This window comes from Emys orbicularis, chromosome 7, assembly GCF_028017835.1.
Source record: "Emys orbicularis isolate rEmyOrb1 chromosome 7, rEmyOrb1.hap1, whole genome shotgun sequence".
Lineage (NCBI taxonomy): Eukaryota > Metazoa > Chordata > Testudines > Emydidae > Emys > Emys orbicularis.
In genome coordinates, this window is record NC_088689.1 from 88,707,112 (window position 1) to 88,728,460 (window position 21,349).

General features: G+C 39.1%; 1 protein-coding gene across 1 annotated transcript in view; it reads left to right on the forward strand.

Moving 5' to 3' along the window:
- PRKCD (protein kinase C delta) overlaps nt 1-21,349 on the forward strand; it is a 68,126-nt gene extending 46,777 nt beyond the window's left edge. Inside the window, exons 6-17 of the mRNA XM_065407300.1 lie at nt 4-89; nt 973-1,102; nt 1,872-1,972; nt 3,232-3,328; nt 5,216-5,340; nt 6,237-6,410; nt 7,061-7,152; nt 10,427-10,489; nt 14,301-14,439; nt 18,146-18,334; nt 18,951-19,079; nt 21,147-21,349. Of these exons, the coding sequence (XP_065263372.1) occupies nt 4-89; nt 973-1,102; nt 1,872-1,972; nt 3,232-3,328; nt 5,216-5,340; nt 6,237-6,410; nt 7,061-7,152; nt 10,427-10,489; nt 14,301-14,439; nt 18,146-18,334; nt 18,951-19,079; nt 21,147-21,305 (1,484 nt within the window). The 3' untranslated portion in view covers nt 21,306-21,349. The remainder of the gene's footprint in view (nt 1-3; nt 90-972; nt 1,103-1,871; nt 1,973-3,231; nt 3,329-5,215; nt 5,341-6,236; nt 6,411-7,060; nt 7,153-10,426; nt 10,490-14,300; nt 14,440-18,145; nt 18,335-18,950; nt 19,080-21,146) is intronic.

The window sequence follows — 21,349 nt, forward strand, 5'->3', positions numbered from 1 at the left end:
AAGAATGCAATGCTGCTATTCATAAGAAATGTATTGATAAAATCATTGGGAGATGTACTGGTACTGCAGCCAACAGCAGAGACACAATGGTAAGAGATGAAAAAATTTCTTTAAGAATGTATGATTGTAAATGTGGCAAGACTTCGATGGAAACAGCAAGATCCAGTTGGGAAGTACTTTGCTGCATAACAATGGCTGTTTACTGCCTCCTTTAGATACTAGACATTTTATGAAGATGTAGCACGGGTGAAACTCTGGAGAAGGCAGAGCAGTTACAATCCCTTGACAGAAACTTTTTTTCCCCCCAAGTAAAGATTTAATTCTTTAAGAGTTGAATAAATTATGCAGTAACAGATATGGGTTTGGGGACGTTTTAAAATACAACACAGCTCAAATTTGTTGATCTTAAAGTTTTTGCAGTGTGGCTTATCTCTTCAGGAGTTATGAGGGTCAGGGATTTCAGGACAAGCAAGAAACGGGGGTATATTTCCCTGCACTTCATACTTTGTGCTATGTGAATTGTTCTACTGTATTATCCTGCTGGGCAATATTCTTTGTGATTGTATGTTTTTCATTGTTGTCAGAGCACCTAGGCCTCCACATGCAGGCATTTTGAAAACAAAATAAATACATATATCTATAACAATGGCTTCACATCCATAATAAAATGTAAATATGTGACACACGAGAGATACTTCTGCTGAGAGGTAGACTAGTGCATTGCAATGAGTCAACTTTTGACTGAAACAATTTTGATTTGCCAGTAGGCATCTAGTTTCCCCTTGATAGACACACATTTCACCCAAACTCAGCATGTTACATTTCTTCAGAGACTGTACACTTAAAGTACTCAGTGTTGGATCATTTGTGAATGCTTTTTAAATGTGATTTTGAAATTATAAACATGAGTGTGAGAGAGATTAGCCCCCTAATGTCTGAAAAGGTGATTTATTTGTGTAAATATGCCTTCAGTTTCAGAAGGAGCGGTTCAACATTGATATGCCTCATCGATTTAAAGTTTACAACTACATGAGTCCCACCTTTTGTGATCATTGCGGCAGCCTTCTCTGGGGATTAGTTAAACAAGGATTAAAGTGTGAAGGTACGCTAGGGGCTTCTGTGCTATTTGAGTCTTAGCTCTTATGGAGGATGGGGAAAAGAGAATTGCCAGGGCGTTTTCCATAGAAAAACTAATTTGTGGTGAAGTGTGACCAAGTCTCTTGTTTGTGGATGTTCTTGAGTTTGTATGACATTTTGTGATTCACAAAAAGCTCTCTTAAAAACAACACTTGGCTCTGTCAATTAAAGAGCATTTTGATTATTGCAGTGTTACAGAGGAGACAAGAGCAAGAAAAATTGTCTCTTTGGTACCATTAGGGACAAGCAGCCCCCAGATGCAATGCAGTTGAGTATATTTGTCATGCTGTATAGTATCTGAGTACATACTCCCAAACTGATGATGCATTTTCTGAATGTTAACTATAAATCCCTCTCGTCATAATTCTCCAACCAGAAAGACAAAATTTAATTAAAGTATTCTTTCTGGTTTGTAAGATAATGGGCCAAAATTACAGCTGAATTAAACAGGCATAACTCCAAATCAGCAAAGCTTTACCTCTCTATTCCTCTGGTGATTTTGGCAACTTCCATTTTAAATGAGTTTGGGGGGGGGAGAAAGGTAAAATTTGAATTGCAGTTTTATTAAAGGCTATAATCAATTAAAAGAGCAATTTATTCATACCCAAATCCAAGCTATGAAAACGTTTCTGAACAGAAGTACTGAATACAAAAAAAAAAAATCTTTCTGATGGATCTACTGTTTAACAATATTTTGCATGAAATTCACATTACTGTCCTTTCCTTTCTTTTAGAGTGTGGGATGAATGTGCACCACAAATGTCAAAAGAAAGTGGCAAATCTATGTGGAATCAACCAGAAACTATTAGCAGAAGCTTTAAATCAAGTTAGCCAGGTATGTTGCACTGTTGTTTGTCATTCAACTAGTTGTATTACAAGCATGGGAAAGAGGTTTTTCCTTTCCTTACCATTTTGGTCATTAAGTGAAATATGCTGCTAGGGGGCCTCATTGTAAGTGGTGAAAGCCCTTTTGAGGCTTTAAAGGGAAACCTCAGGTTTAAAAACAAAAAAAACCCTAAGATAATTGGAAACGTTCTACTGAAAAGTTGTTTTTTTAATCCCAACAAGAACAAGGTTTTTTTTTCTTTTTTTAAACATTCTTCTGCAGTGTTTGGTGTAAATGGTGAAAAACAAATCAGATTTTGCAAAATTTTGTTTTTAGTAATCTCTGTACTTTTTCACGACATGTCGAAAACACAAATGTTCTACTCCATGATTTTAGCTTATCAGAGGAACTAACACATCCCCAGTATTAACTTCTTGATCTCCTGAGCCAGGTGGTTGCTTCTTTTACAGCTGGGTACCACTGGCTTTCGTTTACAAGCAGAAAACTGTATACTGGCTGTGAAATACCAGCATAACTGAAAAACATAGAGCCACGTGCTTAACGAAGTGAAGTACATCTCAGAATTCCATCTCAAGCTACCTTTCCTAAGCTTTTGTGTGATATTTACTTTTTAAAAATCTTAGGGCTGATAGAACAATATTTCACTACATGAAAATCTCAAGAGGTTAACTACTAAAGCAAAATTAAACAGTGCACTTAAGTAAAGAACATCAATACGGAAAAGTTGCTTACGTGTGCTCAACACCAATAACCTAGTGATTCTTTTCTGTGTCTAGGACATAATGACTCCTCCTGTATATTGCTTAAATTTTAAAGTAATACACACTTTTGTGAAGGCTGTTCACCCACCAGCATTCCTGCCCTGGTTCTTGTTTGTTTCTCCCTCTCTATCATTTAAAGCTATGAAATTTTGAACCCATAATTTTCAATGGATAGCACTGGCAGAGATTGTAGAATAGAGTGCTCAAACATTTTTAACACCATTTTTGATTCTGTTTATTTTCTTACAACGTATGACAGTGGACAGTGCGGATGCTATAAAAGGGATTATAGTGAATAAAGTATGTGTATTAATATTCTTCAGCTTTCCATTACCAAAGGCTTCTAGACAAAGTAGTAAATACACATTTTGCATGAGTGAGATTTGCTTATAATAAAGGCAAAGCAACAACTAAAGCGTCTCAGTTGATACTTACCATTACTAATAACCTCATTACTAATAACAATAGCCTTCTACTCCTGTACAGAAATCAACCAGAAAATCGGATTCTGGGTCACTAGAAAATGTTGGTATTTACCAGGATTTTGATAAGAAATCTAAAGCTTTGGGTGGAGATACAACAGGTAAGAAATGAAATTTATTGAATTTTCTCTTAATTATGCATAGGTAATTACCAGACTGACACATATGCTGAAATGTTAATCACAGGCAGTTATTTGCTATTACCATACATTGAAAACAATGTTTTATTATTTTTCTAACAAAAAGGCCGATTTAATATACAAAGATATTTACAGTCTCTGCACAACTCTTGTGACTAACTTATGTTCAGATAAGTAATATTTAGAGCTTTGCAAATATCAGCGTGAACATGAAATATCAATAACACATCAATGTTGTTTTAATAATTTAGACTTACAATTAATTTAATACATTAATTTAATTTAAATGATTAAAATAAGTAATTAATTTATACTTAAAAGGTTGCTGACTGAAACTCCCCTAGAACACTGAAAATATTAGTAAGATTTTATTCCTCGGACACTTTTTCTTCAAAAACACAGAGAACATTGTGAAACAATATGAGCATTTATAAAGATCTGTGGATTGCTTTGCCCAAGAGTAACCAGAGATGTATTGAGATAAATGAGAGCAAGCTCAAATTCCTGCAGATTTTGCTATATTCTCATTCTAGCATAATTTCTCTGACAGAATTTGGGAAAGGAACATTAATTGGAGAGGTGCACATGTAAATATTCAGCATATTGTAATGGGAAATCCATACAGTGCATATTCTTAAGATCTTGACTGTCTCATGGAATGTAGAAATCTTTGTGAAATGACAAGCATGCCGTTGATCTGAAAAACTGGAGTCAACTAAAATATATTAGTTGGGACTAAATGGAAGAAATACTTTAAAAAAACCCACAAACACTAATTCCATGTGTGCAGTTCTGTTAAAAAATATAGAGAATGGGATGTCATTTTTATAACACATTTAATATAATCTTACTGTCAGAGTTGTATCAGTCCTCTCAGTGTAATTATTATTCTACTAATGTGATAATTAAAATATTTTTAGAGAGTGAGAACAGATAGGGTAATCAGGGGAGGAAATCCTCAGTAACACAGATCAGAATATTGGAGTTAAAATTCAAAATGACTTATACCAATGTGGATGGTCCCGTGAAGTCTGATAGAAGCTACTATGTATTGAGCTGATTTTATTGAATTGCTTGGTAAATGATCACTCTTAATGTATCTTTCCAATTTGCTATACTAATTTCTGGCAAGAAAGGCCTTAAAAAAGTACAGTACGGGCATATTGGACCAAATTCTTTCCTGCAGTACAGCCACTTTGTGACATGCTGCCAGTGCAAAGCAGCTCTAAAGCTGGCACAGCCCTCAATGGGAGAATCAACTTGCCCTATGAGGATGCTCTGGCGGAATAACAACTCGTGTGCTTATCCCCCTATGCAACCATGTTTGAGTACATGGCTGGTAAAAAGGGGTGTAGCCAAGATTTCCCTGCCTCGCGGCAGTCCGTAGCTGTTACAATGGCCCATTGCCACCCCACATAAATTAGAGAAGTTTAGTCCCCTAGTGTAAGTAAGCAGGCTGTAATCTGGTGCACAGCAGACCTAGGATCAGAGCAGATGGTTTCAAGCAGCCTTTAACAAATACCCTTCCCCTAAACAAGGTTCTGCCTTGTGTTCTTTGGGCAGAGCGGATACTCAGGGCCTTTGAGCATAATATGAATTTAGTAAAATGCCAGATGTTGTTTAGTAATCCAAGATTTGAGTTTAGTAAAATCCCAGATTTATACCCCAAATTTTAACTCCATTTGAATGATTTAGCTTCTTTGTAAGGTCCTCATGTTTATGGTCACCAACGTCAGCAACAGATTTGATGAACTATTGGCATTTTAGCACTTGAAAGTCAGAAATTATAGAGATCTCGGTCATGAAAAGTGCCCATGCTGAATTTAAAATCATGGTTTGCATTAGCAGATAACAGCGAGTATGATAAGCTCTGGGAGGGAAGTACACCAAGACCAGCTTCACAAACCAGGAGAAAATTCACCATAGACAGCTTTGTCTTTCAGAAAGTACTAGGGAAAGGAAGCTTTGGAAAGGTGCGTAACAAGTGGGAAGCGCTTAAGTTGATTTGCCTTTTATTCTCAAGTGTTATGGGCTAATTTCACTTAAGTAAACACAATCTTCATTTTGTGGGGAGAGAATTTTATTAACCCTTTGTTGTGAAACTGTTACTGCTAATGGAATGGATTGTGATCATCTGAGCCTCAGGCATTAAAAATCCCAACGCCTGTAAAATTGCAACTGACCAAGAGCAGTGTTGGGACTCAAAAAAGGACCTACAATGCACTACCCACCGTCCCTTTGTTTCTTGATTTCTTCCTTTAATACCCAAAAAGATTCATAAGCCTTTGTGCTCTACAGTATGAAATAATGCTGTGCACTCATATGCACAACACAGCTGTGGCTACAGAGCACCCCAGTGCAGTGGCACCACCATGAGTTGAGTTGGACAAAAGCAGAGTTGCTGCAGAGCAGGAGTGACTCCATGTCCTCTGTCTATGGTGGAGCTGAGTTCTATGCTAGCCCTGCATAGGTCAATAAGGAGGCGGATTTTGGACATGACCGTTAGTTGGGTTATTTCACAGCAATGAAAAATCTCAAAGGGATGAACAGGGTTCATGTGCTTTCTTCTAGTCCATGAGCTCAAGTAATAACAACAGAGGAACTGCAGAGATGTCCTACATTTTGCCACCTGTTTGGGCTGGTACACCATAATTTCTGTGATGCACCCCATCATAAAATCCATTAGCTTTGCCTTTGGGCTGAGGGGCTATAGAGGGGTGGTGTGAATCTCCCTATTTTTTAATAACTTTTTTGTAGTGCTATGCAACCTTCTTTAAATGCCTCGTCCTAAAATTCTCCTCTGCTGATTAGCAGCATTAGCTAAATCAACTTTTCTTACGTATGCCCTGAAGTCTTCCTGTGTTTGCAGGTTCTGCTTGCTGAACTGAAAGGGAAGAATGAATTCTTTGCTATTAAAGCTCTGAAAAAGGATGTGGTGCTAATTGATGATGACGTGGAATGTACCATGGTGGAAAAGCGGGTCCTAGCTCTTGCATGGGAAAACCCATTTCTTACTCACCTCTACTGCACATTTCAGACTAAGGTATAATATGGATTTAACGTTTGCCTTTATGAGAATACTGGTATCTGTAACAAAGCAAAATGGATTAGTGACCAGATATAATCTGTTTCTCTGCATGAGTGAAATATGTTTTAATTGACTGGAGGTATTGGCTCTGATTCTTCCCTGCCTTGCACTTTAAGTAGTAGTTTGTGCAAAGTGGGTGTAAAATAACACTAAGTCAGACTGGCAAAGTACAACATTTACAAAGTCTACAGCCAGAGAGAGGAGTTTTAATTTAAACACTTGATACTTCAATTACTGGTTTCATCCACGATCTAAAATGATGACTCACATAAGTTAAGGGAAGCACAAATGGAAGATTCATTAAAATGTACATTCATATCTGACCTGTAAGCACATGAACTCTGAAAATAAGATGCATAGGATGTCATTGAGCTACTGAAATCTGTAGCAATGGGACTCTTGATTTATGTGGGGGTGTGAGCAGGAGGGAAAAGCTTGAGCGTGCTGGGAAAGTCAAAGACCATTCCATAAAAGCCATTTGCCAACTTCCTCTCTCCCTCACCAGTTCTTATTCCTTTTCTTGGTCAGAGAGAAGCAGCACCTCCATGCTGAGTCACAATTGCATAAGCAAGTTAATTTTGTGTTCTCTCCTGCTTTGTAAATAGGATCATCTGTTTTTTGTTATGGAGTTCTTGAATGGAGGAGACCTGATGTTCCACATTCAGGATAAGGGGCGCTTTGATCTCTATAGAGCAACGTAAGTCCCAAATAAGTAATCTACTTGCTTTTCTTGGAGTTTTTAAAATAAGCTTTAAACAAAAAAAATGCATCTTGGACAAGCTAGGCTGAGAGAACAGTTCATGATTTAAAAAAATTTTTTTTTACTACTTATAGTTCTAAAGCAGGGATCGGCAACCTTTGGCACACGGCTCACCAGGGTAAGCACCCTGGTGGGCCAGGCCGGTTTGTTTACCTGCCGCATCCGCAGGTTTGGCTGATCGCGGCTCCCACTGGCTGCGGTTCGCCGCTCCAGGCCAATGGGGGCTGCGGACGCGGCAGGTAAACAAACCGGCCCGGCCCGCCAGGGTGCTTACCCTGGCAAGCCACATGCCAAAGGTTGCCGATCCCTGTTCTAAAGGACCTAGTGATTTCAGCCAATCTATTTAATTGGCTGAATAGTCAAGACATATTTGAAAGCATTTGTTCCATACACTGAATGACCTTCTGTAATAATGGACTGGTGGTGCGTGGTGGCACAGGGAAATGTTCTCTTATCCTTCTTTTAATTTCCTTTGTAAAGTTGGGTTTAATTACATCAAATAGCCAGAGGAACTTAATAAGCCATTTCTAGATAGGAAAGAAGCTGCAGAATGTGAATTATGTTTCTTAGCAGTGTTTCAGATGCAATTTTCCTATTAGGATAGTGTCTTGTGCAAGACTCTGGGCCTACATCCTTATATATTGAACTCCTACGTGTGAGAAAAGTGTTCCCCCACCCCCTTCAATTTTCTATTTTTTGGCATAGTAAAAACAAGTAACCATTGGTGAATTAGGATGCCTTGTGTTGCAAACTTGATATGGTACATGGAGACTCTCTACTTACTTGGCAGATTAGAATCCAAACATTTTCTGCCTTCCCTTCAAGCATTTCCATTTCCATTGGGAAAATCAAAATGAAATCTTTCAGAATTCAAATATTCTGGTTTTTTAAACTGACCTGTAATGGTTCATTTTTAGATTCAGTTCAATAAAAAAATTTCTGTTCTGAATTTTTTTGGAATTTCTGTTCTGAATTTTTTTTTATAAATTTCAACTTCTTGTCCTTGGGGGAGGGATAGCTCAGTGGTTTGAGCATTGGCCTGCTAAACCCAGGGTTGTGAGTTCAATCCTTGAGGGGGCCATTTAGGGATATGGGGCAAAAATTGGTTGGATGATTTAATTGGGGATTGGTCCTGCTTTGAGCAGGGGGTTGGACTAGATGATCTCCTGAGGTCTCTTCCAACCCTGATATTCTATGGTTCTATGTCCTGATTTGGAGTGAGAAGAGATGTCAGAATTTCCCACAGCTCTACCTCATACTCCAAGCCAAATTTAAAGTGCAAGCTTCATTTATTTTCTTAAGTTCCAAAAATTAGCAGAATAAAAACACCAAGCTAACAGGCTGGTGCATTAGAGTACAGTATCCACTTAGTCTTTGTTTAAACTTCATAAAAATGTAATTTCTCTTCTGAGTGTTTAGCAAAAGGAGACTGATCAGATACAAATACTTCCTGTTCTCTTAGCTGAGACTAGCAATAAAAAAAAAATCACAAAAAGAATTAAATCATTCATATTTTAGTAGTAATTATTATGGATCATTTATGGGCACATTGAGCAAATAATCATATGATTTAGAAGGAATTAAACTTCCGGCAACAGGGTTGGTAGATAGATGCCTTCTGTGAAACAGGTTTAAAAAAGGCACTAGCCCTTTTATTGTCTTCATTAAATTTAGAGTGTGCAAAAATTTTAATAGGGAAGGGCATTGGGTAAACGTTTAATCTGTGTGTGATACTGTAAAAATTAAAAAAGCCTAGCGATGGACTTGATTATATGCAGTTTGGGATTACATGTAAATTACTATATCAGGTTTCATTTCATCACAGAGTTTTGGCATAAAGGGCTGTGGGGCAAAGTCCAAGATGGATTTACAACAGAGGGACCCCACCTTGCAGCATTCACTCTCATGCCTAGCTATCCAGTCATGTTACTTGCATTGCTTTCAATAAGAAAGCTTCTCAAATTACTTTTACTTGAACAGTAGGTTAGAGTGCAGGATATGGAGAGTCTCTCTTTCCACAGTGTGTTTTTTCAGAAGCTCTGGGTTGGTTGCCAGATGTATCTTGTTCCAGGAATGAGAACAAGTTGGCAGTTGGGTTTTAAAATTATTCACTATAGTTCTTCACAAAAGGGAGGGGGCATGGGAAGCTTGAAGGGATCCTTTTATTCTCTTCCTCCCCCCTTCAAATACTCCATGTTAGACTGGCACATCCTACTTTTAGGACCACCAGAGGGGGCCACATAGACAACGAGAGACAGCTCCCTCCTGTCCAGATCCTGAGTGTACTGCTAGGATCACAGTTTGATCCGACTCCAGTTTCCCCAAACAGCAGTGAGCCTCCCAACAAACTTTACAGGAGGCCACTTTCATTAAAAGAATACCTTACAATATTGCCTACAGTTCTGTTTTGTCTGTCTTACAAGACCAACCTCTATTAAACCACAGCCTCTTGTGTAACATCTTAAGGCTGGTTTTCTCTATAATTTAAGCTAAAGTTCATCAGAGATGGAGATCTTTCCATTCAAAACCTAAGTAAAATTCAACAAAAATCCCATGCCACAGATATTTTGGTGAATGCTGAAGGAAGGTGTTTAGCTTTGTTCAGCTCTACCTTTATTTCACTGACTTCTTTTATAACCAGGTTTACTATTGAAAGATGGGGTGTAACGTTCTCTTGCATGAAGAACCCCATCCATTTTAAGGTGATCCCATGAGATTCCTGGTACTCTGACCTTTTATTCTTTACTGTTGCCTCTTGAAGCTCAGCTATGCACCTCTCTGCAAGTGTGTAAAGGAAGATTAAAGGTTAGATCAGGGAGAATGCTCTATGGTGGAAGAAAAGGAAGTTGCTATCTTCCATAATGTTTGGAGTTGTGTGTATAGAACTGAACAGTAGTGTTATAACAAAAACCTTGTAGCTTTCAGGCCACATTCCTTGGAAAGATATGAGATATTAATTTTAACTGCAGTTTTATTACATACAGTAATTCACAAGTAATAGTATTCAACACTGCATTATGTCCATATTGCAAGCTATACAAGGTAATTATGCAAAAACTAAATATATGGGATTTCCCCTCCCCCCCCAAAATAATTAAATTATGTAAACTTACAATACTATTCATCTTTCATAAAAAAAATTTCTTAGTTGCATTCACAATGTAGTAAATGTCTAAGCAAGCCCGTTTGAAGTGTTGTTGCTCTATTTCAGGTTTTATGGAGCTGAAATAGTATGCGGTTTACAGTTTCTTCACAGCAAAGGCATTATTTATAGGTGAGTGGTGATCGCCTCTGATACGGGGCCCTTAACACTTGGTATATTTCTTGTGATGTATTAGTTGATTCTGTGATTAACCTACAACCAGGACATATACGAGAAACAGTTCTTTATTAAACATTTGATTTTATTCCAAGGGTATTAAGATGCAATTCAGCAAGTACTTGAGATGAATCTATAATTGTTTTCTTGTGTTTTCTCCTTGGCAACAAGCATAATGAAATATTATTTATATTACACAGAAGTGTCTTTGTTTCACATTAGTTATTGCCAGTACTCAGACTGAGACAGTTTGACTTTATGTTGGTGGTAATGTAGATTTAGAGGTTCCTTGAGGCTGTGTTTGACTTTGTGAAAAGCATTGAGGCTAAAGCTCTCTGCTGCTGCTGTCTCTAGGAAATAAGGAGAGAGACACTGCTTCCTGGGCTGTAACTTCAAGTCAGAAATGAGCTTACAGATGTCCAAATTCTTCACACTGTGTTTAGACCTTGTGAGCTACATTCTGATCTCAAGTGCAGTTGAGTAAATATGGTGTAACTCCATTTCCTGGTGCTGCTGAGATCAAACTGTCACCGCTTTCCCTTATTGAAACATACAAGTAAGAGGCAGCAAAGGTTAAGACTTAAGTTACTATGTAATACCCTGGTTCAGCATATATGTACACTCGCCCATATTTAGTAGTGGACCTAGGAAAAAGAAGACTAGCTATGTGCTGTAGTGCTGGTGCTAGTTATGCAAGTCAGCATTTCTGATAATACTAGCCTTTATGTGCTAAATTTGAAGGGTGGGGATGGGCCCTCTTTTTTTAAAGAGGCAGAGGGGAGAAAATGTTCCACTGCATGTTTCCTGTGGATATTTGGGTTGCATCTCCTGTATACATCCATCAACTACTAGCAAATTTCTGAAAGTGGGTGCTGCTCAAGGCAGCCCACACTGCATCTTCACAGAGGGGCTGTAATGTGCAGGTGGCATGGGAGAAGGCAATGGAAGCAGACCCCAAGACACTTGACAATCAAATGAAAAACCCTTGTTTAACAGCCTAAGGATTTATCTATATGAGGACATCTACCAGCAAAAACAAAAGGTGGAAACACACTCTTACTCTAGAAGATGTGCCCCCACCTGAAAGGGAGTTCTGTTGGTAAATTTTCCCACGTAGACAAGCCCTAAAAATCAATACAAACTTAACATTTGTGATGCTGGAATAAACACATTCCAGGTGAATTTTCAAAGGTTATTTGATTTTAATGGAGTAAACTAACAATCATTTAAATGAGAATAATGACGTTTGTCTATGTATCAACAGCTATAATCCAATGGGACAGGTAGGGGGTTATGTCCAATCTTGCAGAGAGGATTAACGGTGCAGCCTGTCACACCATGTGCTTCTGGAGTGGTCAGGGACAATTCTGACATTTGTTTCATGGTCTTGAGCAGTAGATCACCCTCTCTTGACAATCTTAGCAGCTGCTTTGGGGAACTCACCAAGGAAAAAAAAGAATGCCCAGTCATCTTGTGAAACATCTGCTCTAATCATGTCTGTATAGGTCAGTAGCAGGGTTGTTGGCAGCTGTTCAGTCTGCCTTCCTTGGGGCACGTCTTCACTACCCGCCGGATCGGCGGGTAGCAATCGGTCTATCGGGGATCGACTTATCGCGTCTAGTGAAGACGCGATAAAATCGATCACTGATCGCTCTGCCGTCGACTCCGGAAATCCACCGCGGCAAGAGGCGGCAGCGGAGTCGACGGCGGCGCGGCAGCGGTCGACTTGCCGCCGTCCTCACAGCCAGGTAAGTCGACCTAAAATACGCCACTTCAGCTACGCTATTCACGTAGCTGAAGTTGCGTATCTTAGGTCGACCCCCCGCTGTAGTGTAGACCTAGCCTTAGTATGTGTTGCTGCATCCAGCTGCACACAAAAAAATGCATAATGCTTTGAAGAAGGGAATGTAACTGCCTTTCCTGCAGACTTGGAGATACTGCATCAATAATGTTCACACCATTAAATGATTTAACAAGACTTCAGAAAAACAGTGTGAACACAATGTTTAACATTAATTTACTGTGGTCACTGTGAAGTGTAGTGCAATCCCCTGCTGCTATACTTGTACAGTCATCTGTGACTAGATGCCAAGTTGGTTGGCCTTTGGATGAAATCTCATTCTGGTCATGCCGAACTTCCAAAAACAAAATGTAGTACAAATGAATCCGAGTGAGTTTCTGGGCACACAGAACATTGCCCTAAGAGACTTCAAAGCAAGTATCTAGGATTATAGAACAGAATTAGCAATAATGCTGTGGTCTATAATCTTCACAACTAAACAAAACTAGGCTGACATTTCAGCTACATCTAAATCATGAAGTGTTCAGGTATTTGAGGATATGTCAGAGCTATTGCTATTTCTATTGGCAGTGTACAAGTGGTGACAGGGTAGTTGGAACTATTTTTTAACCCTGAAAGAAAATAACTGAAGGCAAGAATTCAACTTGCACAGGGAGCTATGTTCCCAAATCACCTAACCACTTTTGAAAATCCCAGCCAGAAATAAGAATCCTTGCACTTGCTACAAAAGAGATGTAGAATCCAAATTGAGCTGCTGAAAAGCAGAAGACAAGTCTGTTCTGTGGTTCATTAGTGTCCCAAGGATTTCCACAGAGGATACCAATACATGAAATTAGTGATTAGCCTTGTTCAATTTTTCAAAGATATTCTGGACAAATGCCATCTTTGCAACATGGGTAGGGAAGAGCTGAGATGTTTCAGTTACTCATTGTGCAGGCATCTGCTCAATGGCAATAGTATCTCAGGTGAAATAGCTTCTCATGTGGAATAGCTTCAGAACAGTTGTTGGAAGGTACATGTTGCTGTCCCAAAATCCTCAGACACTTTGCCTATGATTTTTTCCCTTCACGCTATGGCAGAGACCCTTGCAAAATATTTGTGAGCCATTTGTAGAAGGTAGCTGTTTTCAGGTCTTTTAGTTCTTACAAATTGTGAGTTATTAATTCCAGATACTTACTAAGTAATTCTGTACCAAACATTTAACTTCTTCCCTTCAGCCACCAATGAAAACAGGGACCAGGAGAGACTGTCCTGAACATAAGTCTATTTCCTTCTAGGTAATAATAATATCACAATGGATTTTGGCAAAAGGCAAACGTGGTAAGGATAGAAAAATAGATTATAGTAATTTACCATGTGCTTACAGGGAAAGGGAGAACTCATAGTTATAACAGATGCAAGTAATGGTAGGAGTGCTGCACCTAGCCATAGCTCCTGTGGTTATGCTTGCAGAAACTTCAGTTTTACCTAGCTCACCTCTTAGGTATTGTCTTAATGTGGAAATAGTTAAAACATGGAGGGGGAGGAGAGGGGACACAACAGATTGTCTTTTGGATTCACATTTACAGCCGGGTGAAATTTTTTTCTGCAAAGACTGCAGATACGCCAACACTGAAATATTTCAGAGATTTGTGTAGATCTTGGTGAATTATTATAGTAAAAATCAAGACATTTGTTTAAGTTTCCTGAAATATAAATGAAAACTTTTTTCTCTGATTTGCTGAAAGTTTTGGAAATAAATTTTTGGTTCCACCCAAATAAAAAAAACTGTTATTTGCCCAGATCTACTAACAATATAAATAACTTGCACTGAGACATATGGGAAAAACCTACTTATTTTAGTAATTTTGAAAGTATGTTCACCTGGTGAGAGGCTGTTTAACCTTTCCTGGCAGTAATGTGTGTCACTTGTTTTCAACATAGTAGTACACTGAAATTTTTTTTTTTTTTAACCTTTCCATCTAGAGACCTCAAACTGGACAATGTGATGCTTGATAAAGAAGGCCACATCAAAATAGCTGACTTCGGGATGTGCAAAGAGAATGTGGTTGGAGAAAACAGAGCAAGCACTTTCTGTGGTACCCCAGACTACATAGCACCTGAGGTAAGCACAGAATCAGTCTAGTGCTTAGAAGAGCAAAGCTCTGATAATGGTAATGTGGAATTTGCTTAGAAAGCCTCCTTTGGCATTCACCAACATGTAATTATCTTTCCTTTCACAGAATTTACTTTTAAAAAGTTAGCATTTTAAAAATGCTAGTAATCTAATTAGAAAGAGATTAATCCAGATGCTGTCCTAAAAATACTGCAGAACTCTAAAGCATGCATTGGGTTATTGAAATATCAATTCATTTTTTATATTAAATCTATCCAGCTGGCGAAGTTTTAAGCAGCCGTTATCCTTTCTGCTTTATTGCCCAATGAACACTGGTATAATTCTACTGTGGTGCTTCTCCATGATTGTGAGGCACCTTGCCACTTATAGATTCATAGATTCTAGGACTGGAAGGGACCTCGAGAGGTCATCGAGTCCAGTCCCCTGCCCTCATGGCAGGACCCAATACTGTCTAGACCATCCCTGATAGACATTTATCTAACCTACTCTTAAATATCTCCAGAGATGGAGATTCCACAACCTCCCTAGGCAGTTTATTCCAGTGTTTAACCACCCTGACAGTTAGGAACTTTTTCCTTATGTCCAACCTAAACCTCCCTTGCTGCAGTTTAAGCCCATTGCTTCTTGTTCTATCCTTAGAGGCTAAGGTGAACAAGTTTTCTCCCTCCTCCTTATGACACCCTTTTAGATACCTGAAAACTGCTATCATGTCCCCTCTGTCTTCTCTTTTCCAAACTAAACAAACCCAATTCTTTCAGCCTTCCTTCATAGGTCATGTTCTCAAGACCTTTAATCATTCTTGTTGCTCTTCTCTGGACCCTCTCCAATTTCTCCACATCTTTCTTGAAATGCGGTGCCCAGAACTGGACACAATACTCCAGTTGAGGCCTAACCAGCGCAGAGTAGGAAGAATGACTTTTCGTGTCTTGCTCACAACACACCTGTTAATACATCCCAGAATCATGTTTGCTTTTTTTGCAACAGCATCACACTGTTGACTCATATTTAGCTTGTGGTCCACTATAACCCGTAGATCCCTTTCTGCCGTACTCCTTCCTAGACAGTCTCTTCCCATTCTGTATGTGTGAAACTGATTGTTCCTTCCTAAGTGGAGCACTTTGCATTTGTCTTTGTTAAACTTCATCCTCTTTACCTCAGACCATGTCTCCAATTTGTCCAGATCATTTTGAATTATGACCCTGTCCTCCAAAGCAGTTGCAATCCCTCCCAGTTTGGTATCATCTGCAAACTTAATAAGCGTACTTTCTATGCCAATATCTAAGTCGTTAATGAAGATATTGAACAGAGCCGGTCCCAAAAACAGACCCCTGCGGAACCCCACTCATTATGCCTTTCCAGCAGGATTGGGAACCATTAATAACAACTCTCTGAGTACGGTTATCCAGCCAGTTATGCACCCACCTTATAGTAGCCCCATCTAAATTGTATTTGCCTAGTTTATCGATAGGGTCTCGCATGATATTCTTATCAAATGCCTTACTAAAGTCTAGGTATACCACATTCTCCCTTATCCACAAGGCTCGTTATCCTATCAAAGAAAGCTATCAGATTTGTTCTTTACAAATCCATGCTGGCTATTCCCTATCACCTTACCACCTTCCTGCCCTTAGTGTGAAGAAGTCTTGTCTCTGTCTGCTGTGGATCAGCTCCCGAAAATCATTACCCTCTGGCAACAAAAGCACTGCCTTTTAGGCCTCCCACTCTCTGTACAGGTAGTGATAGGCCCATCCCATCCACTGGGCTGTCAGAGTGTCCCTCAGGAATGCTCAGCCTCTGTTTCCCTGCACACTCACAGAACTTAGATCTGCTCTTCCCAAAGGAAAAGTACACACCAAGTTGTAAGATTCAACTCAGGATCAACACTTTTCATGAGTGCTGTGGGTGAAGCAAACAACCATAGGTTTACTATCAAACAGAGGAGGTTCACATGATAGAAAAATGGTTACATATAAAACAAAATCAATGCACTTTCTAGAGACTAAAACTTAATTACAAGGCATTCCCCTAGTTCCTACAAGATCGTTTACCTCCTGTCCTTTCCCCAGCATTTTCAAGTCGAGTGACTAAGACCCCATCTCCTAAGGACAAGCTTACTAGCAGTTTGGCTGCACAGATGGAAAGAATGAGAATATACCTCCGTGTCCCATAGTTATACCACCAAAAGTTCATTGTCCTTTTTATAAAGTGCTAGTTCATGTCTTCCTGTATATTTCCTTTCTGAAGATTTCACAATCCTTCCTTAGCATTGACCTCAGACAGTAAATGGAGGGCCACTATGAACCATGATACTTATTTTACAGTGTAAGCAGACATTTTGTGCCTGAAAGAAAACCTGCTTTTTACTTGTGCGGTGACCAGTCGCTAGTCACAGACCTTAAGAACATAATTTTCTCTGTGTGTGTGTGTGTATATATGTATATCATGTTGCAATAACACATGTTGCAATGATTGTGTGACATAGGCTTTCATTAGAGACCTTACATGCCTCAGATTCTAAGGCCATAAGGGACCATTGTGATCATCTAGTCTGACCTTCTGTATAACACATGCTATAGAACTTCCCCAAAATAATTCCTAGAGTAGATCTTTTAGAAAAACATCCATTCTTAATTTAAAAATTGTGAGTGATGGAGAATCCACCACCAACCTTAGTAGTTTGTTCCAATGGCTAATTACTCTCACAATTAAAAAATTACACCTTATTTCCAGTCCGAATTTATCTAGCTTCAACTTCCAGCCATTGGATTGTTATACCTTTCTTTGAAAAAATCAAAGCTGGTCTTTGCTGACTCCTTCTCCCACATCATGAAACTAAAAATGAAACCAGCTTGTAGGTATAAAACATTTTGATGTGGGGGGTTGGGGCAGGGGAATGCTAAGTGACTTAACATAAGTCCCACTGAAATTCAATGGGACTTGTGCTCTTAAGTCACTTGCTTGCTTTTAAAATCTCACCTGTACTATAGTCCAGAATGAGATAATTGAAATCCTAGTTACAGCTATGAGAGCGCCGTCCCAGCAAACGTCCATTCGTTAGTAAATTATTTTCTTTGATCACAATCAATCTTGTTTCCGCCAGTCATATAGTTCCTCATCTTGCAGAGGAGTGGTAGTGACTTACACTATCTTCTAAAGATTGAAAAAACAAGTTGTCAGGTGTCCAACAATATTTCTGCCTAGGAAGTCCATGTTACAAGTGAACAACCAATATATTTACAAATCTGGACAAAAAATTTAGCTACACAATTTCCATATCCAGCTAGCTACAATCTAAAGTGTAGCCATTTAAGTAGGACCTAAAGCTCCTTTTATGTAGGTCATAATCATGTCAAAAGCTTATTTTTTTCTTCTATAGCTTCTTGATTTATGAAGATTTTGCTGTTTGAAAATGCCTCTCATTCTTTGTGCTGTAGTTGACATGCAGGTCTACATTGTGTATGAAAAGAAGCTCCAACTCCCTAATCAGTTTTCTACCAGTAATCCATTTATCTAAGTACTTATGATTTAGTATCTAAGCTGATTTAACCTTTTAAGGTGCAGATTGGGATTTTGGACATGACCAAAAAGTTATTTTTAAGTCTTTGCGGACCTAGTTAAGTGAGCCTCTGGAGGTAGCATTTTCTTATTAGAATTTGTGTTTCTCTCCCCTGCACATGTCCTGTCATGGCAACAGATTCTTCAGGGCTTGAAGTACACATTTTCTGTGGATTGGTGGTCATTTGGAGTCTTGCTGTATGAGATGCTTATTGGACAATCTCCTTTCCATGGCGATGATGAGGATGAGTTGTTCGAGTCAATCCGAGTGGACACGCCTCACTACCCGCGGTGGATTACCAAGGAATCGAAGGACCTATTAGAGAAGGTAGGTGTAGGCTTTGACACAGTCAGTAGGTCCTACTGTTAAGTTTGTATTAAGGGAAGAGTAGCTGGCACTAACTTCACAGGTTACCAAATTGCACTTTCAGTAAAGTATCTCCTCATAATTTTAAACCTTTCACAGAAGTGCAATTATTAGGCAAGCAGTGGAAGATTTTTATTAAACTGAAACCAAAGCAGATTTAGCACTAAGGCTAGTCTATACTATGTTAGAGGGGACAGGGAAACCCTTAAGGTATGTCTGATCTGCAGTCACAGGGCATGCTCAGGTACTGGAACAGTGACTTAGATGGGCTTGTACAGCCTATGTTGAAGCCCATGCTGCCACAGTTTCATTGCTTGAGTACCAGAGCTAGCTTGATTCAAGTTAGCTCAGGTATGTCTACATTGAACTGCAGTCACTCCATGAAAACAAAGTATGTTTGCACAGCAATCACATGGTCAGTGGCTTACCTGTTCCCTTCAACAGTACATATGATTCGATTCCACTGTCTTTGTCAGTGCCCATGTACCCCCAGAACCAGCTAAAGCCCTGTGTTCCCTTTCCCACTGAGGAGATGTAAGGATACAGAACTCAATCTTATACACATTTTATTTCAAAGCTCTTTGAAAGGGATCCAACAAAGAGACTAGGAATTACTGGGAACATCAAGGAGCATTCTTTCTTCAAAACAATCAACTGGACAGCACTAGAGAAGAGGGAGGTAGAGCCTCCTTTCAAACCAAAAGTGGTACGTATCATTCCAACACTTATTGTACTCTACATGGTTTTGCACTGTTCTCACAGAGTTGGTTACCCAGATGATTCATATTGACTATAAGAGCCAGAGCTGCTGCCCTTCTGAGTTTCCCAATTCTCATTCCTGAAACTAGAGACAGGTGGTGACATAAACAAAAACTGTTAGCTAGTATGGCTATGAGGATACCACTAATAAAGCTGCTTGTTGAAGAAACAACATGATAAAAAAAGCTTGAAGGTTTCCTAACAGGAGGAATGGAATGTGAACAGTCCCATTAGTTAAAGCTGAATGGGGGAAATGGATATAAGGATTTTTCAGTGAAAGTAATCAATGGAAAAATCTACAGCTGGTCCAACTAAGAGCATCCTGTACTTGCATGTTATCAAGCATAGTGTGGGATTGCTCACATGATAAAAGATTATTAATTAACTCATACTACCACTTGAGATGACACTTTAAAATAACTATATATAAATTGTATATTCTATTATAAAGAATCAATCATTACCACTGCCACTCAGACCAAAAAATCTGAATGATGATTGCATTTCTCAATATATGGTTAAAGATAACTTTCACTATAATCCTTCTTGACATACAGTACCTTTATACCTGGATTAGGAATCTTCCATAGGTATACGTAAAGCACTTCATTTAGCACCATATGCTGCTTTCCTGTAATGGAACAGTAGCCAAAACATGAGGCAATAGCCTATCTAGTACCAGTCTAGGAAATGCAAGTGTTCCACACTACCTCAAATCAGTTTTCTTTTAATATCTAGGGGGAAGAAAGGATTTCTATCTCCATCATCTGCACAGTTTAACTGTTAAGTTCTTTAAGGAGAGCCAAGGATAGGCACAGGCACCTGTCAATTTTATTAAGTTCCAGTAGTAGTACCTAGGCTATCTATACACATGTGTGTTGTAGCCCATATTAAATTGGCTAGTACTCATTCTCAATTGTAGCTTTTTCTTTGTTTGGTATTTACATGGCTCTTTCCCTCTACGTACACAGCAGAAGGAGCTATCTAAGCCTAGTGCTATTTGCCTTTAATTATTACTTAGGCTAGGTCTACACTACAGCGGGGGTCCGACCTAAGATACGCAACTTCAGCTACGTGAATACCGTAGCTGAAGTTGCGTATTTTAGGTCGGCTTACCTAGCGGTGAGGACGCGGGAAAGTCTACCGCTGCCGCGCTGCCGCCGACTCCGCTGCCGCCTCCTGCCGAGGTGGATTTCCGGAGTCGACGGCAGAGCGATCAGGGATCGATTTTACCGCGTCTTCACTAGACGCGGTAAGTCGATCCCCGATAGACCGATTGCTACCCGCCGGATCGGCGGGTAGTGAAGACAAAGCCTTAGATATCTCCTCCCCTGTAGAGAGCCTCTAAGCCATGGTGGAGTTCTAGCAATACCACTTTTAAAAAAGCACATCTTAAAAAGTGTCTAAACCTCTTAGTGATAGTCATGGAATCTTTCGGTTGACTGAGAATGAACAACTCAACAGATGAGTGTTCTGGTTTTCTCCACTGGGATCATGTTAGCTAATATCTCCATCATCTGCTAGCACAGTAGTAAGATCGTTAGTTGTTGGCCTATCAGTTACTGTTTTAACTATGACATCTTTGACTAAAATGAACTGCCTTTTTCTTTTGAAATGCTGGATGTGTTCATCTACCTCAAAGTGAGCTTCCCACAAAGTAAATGTAGAAAGATTGACACTTTGAGCTTTCAAGAACATTGTCTACAGACTTCTAAACTTTTCAGCCTTCTACAAAGCATTACTTAACTTCCTTCTCACTTGACTTTTCATCAGTAAAGTAGTGTGATTTAATACTCTTCCAATGATTAGAACTACTTGGGTGATAACTCTGAAAATATGCTAAGGTAATGCTCTGTGGGGATTCAAGATCTTACATATAGTAAATGAAGCATTTTAATGTTGTGCTTACAGTTATGGGTTTTTAAACTTTCTCTTTAGCAAATCTGATTAGGCTGAAGCTGTGCAGAAAAGCAAAGAAGCCACTAACTATTTCCACCCTCTTTGTTTAACACAGAAATCAGCAAGTGACTACAACAACTTTGACCGAGAGTTTCTGAGTGAGAAGGCACGGTTATCTTACAGTGACAAAAACTTGATTGAATCTATGGATCAGTCTGCATTTGCTGGATTCTCTTTTATTAACCCTAAGTTTGAACAGATCCTGGCTAAATAGTCTCTGAACATTTAGGGTTAGCATTTGGAAGCCTCTGTTTACAA